This window comes from Trichosurus vulpecula, chromosome 2, assembly GCF_011100635.1.
Source record: "Trichosurus vulpecula isolate mTriVul1 chromosome 2, mTriVul1.pri, whole genome shotgun sequence".
NCBI classification, from domain to species: Eukaryota; Metazoa; Chordata; class Mammalia; order Diprotodontia; family Phalangeridae; genus Trichosurus; species Trichosurus vulpecula.
In genome coordinates, this window is record NC_050574.1 from 83,078,743 (window position 1) to 83,080,509 (window position 1,767).

Consider the following 1,767-nt stretch of genomic DNA (forward strand, 5'->3'; position numbering starts at 1 on the left):
ATGGATTGGCCTGGATGTGTGGACTAGAATGAATTTTACATGGTAAAGAGTCCTCCTTATTTATGCAAAAATCAAGGTCATTACCTTTATTCATCCACTTACTCTATAACCCCTTTATCTGGAGTCTGTATAAATATGGTGTCTAAGTGATTTCCTCTGTCATAAATCAGATGTAGCATGCTATGGAGCAAGTAAATGCAGGATCCTTACTTATAATATTTCTGTTCCCCAAAGTTCCTTAAAACCACATTTTGCTACATTGAAATCAGCCAGGTAGAGGGATACTTAATACTTTGTAGGACCCAGATAAGGAAAAGATGGTGGCTTAAGGAAGATGATTCCCTCCTCTGTGTTGGAAAGAATTGGTTTTAAATATTTATATTTTTTTCAGGTTTTTGTCTCAGTAAGAGGAGCAGCACAGAGGTCTTTTTCTGGGAAGAGGTATCTATTTGTATTGATGAAAGCTGACAACCATCTGTGGCAAGCATGTCTCTAAATAACACAGAATTTCACCCTGCATTCTTCCTGTTGCTTGGGATCCCGGGACTGGAAGCTGTACATCTCTGGATGGGTTTCCCTTTTGGTGCTGTATATGTAATTGCACTCATGGGGAACATTACCATCCTCTTTGTGATCCAGAAGGATCGAAGCCTTCATCAGCCCATGTTTTATTTCCTGGCCATTTTGGCCACCATTGACCTAGGCCTATCCACAACTACAATTCCCAAGATGATGGGAATCTTCTGGTTCAGTCTAAAGGAGATTGCTTTTGGAGGATGCCTGACTCAGATGTTCTTCATCCACTTCTTCACAGTCATGGAAAGCATTGTGTTAGTGGCTATGTCCTTTGATCGATATGTTGCCATCTGCAACCCCCTCCGGTACAACACAATCCTTACCAATAAAATCATTGGCCTCATTGCAGAGTTGGCTGTCCTGAGAAGTCTGTGCATGGTGACTCCATTAGTATTTCTCTTACTGAGACTTCCATTCTGTGGAAAACATATCATTTCTCATACCTACTGTGAGCACATGGGTATTGCCCGGCTGGCTTGTGCCAACATCAGGGTCAACATTATATTTGGGCTGGGAAATATTTCTGTCTTATTATTGGATGTAGTTCTGATTGCAGTCTCTTATGTGAGAATCCTCCATGCTGTCTTCCGCCTTCCATCACGGGACGCCCGTCTGAAAGCCCTTAGTACCTGTGGTTCTCATGTCTGTGTCATCTTGTCCTTTTTTACCCCTGCATTTTTTTCCTTCCTCACCCACCGCTTTGGCCACAACATCCCTTATTATATTCACATCCTTCTGGCAAATCTCTATGTGGTTGTCCCACCGGCTCTCAACCCTGTCATTTATGGGATTAGGACTAAACAGATTCGTGAGAAAGTGATGAATATCTTCCTGAAAAAAGAGTGATGCTAACAGAGAAAAAACCAGATGAACCCCCTTGGATTCATTCATGGAGGGATTCTAGTGAACTCTCTGTTATAGTAGATAGAAGACTGACCTAGAGTCAGGAATGCCTGGCTCCAAATCCTCTTATAAACAGTTATTTGTTATTTTTCCTAGGTAAATAATGTAACCTCTCTGAGTTTCAGATTATTCATCTATAAAACAATACCCATCACTTAGAGTTTATTTATTTATTCATTGAGGACCAAATGAGATGATGAATTATAATATAAGAGATTAGAGGAAATTCTCAGTCCATTTGGTGAGCTTATAGGCAGGTGAGACAGGATCTTTCATAATAATAGTAGC

The 1,767-nt window shown here is 40.6% G+C and overlaps 1 protein-coding gene across 1 annotated transcript; it reads left to right on the plus strand.

The window, feature by feature from the left end:
* The first annotated feature begins 486 nt into the window (after positions 1–486).
* LOC118838220 (olfactory receptor 52E8-like) lies at positions 487–1,422 on the plus strand. The gene has a single exon (XM_036745454.1). It carries the CDS (start codon positions 487–489, stop codon positions 1,420–1,422), a length of 936 nt encoding a protein of 311 aa, XP_036601349.1.
* Positions 1,423–1,767: the final 345 nt, after the last annotated feature.

Coding starts and splice junctions, on each gene's coding strand:
- LOC118838220 (XM_036745454.1), top strand. CDS start 487: ATGTCTCTAAATAACACAGAATTTCACCCTGCATTCTTCCTGTTGCTT.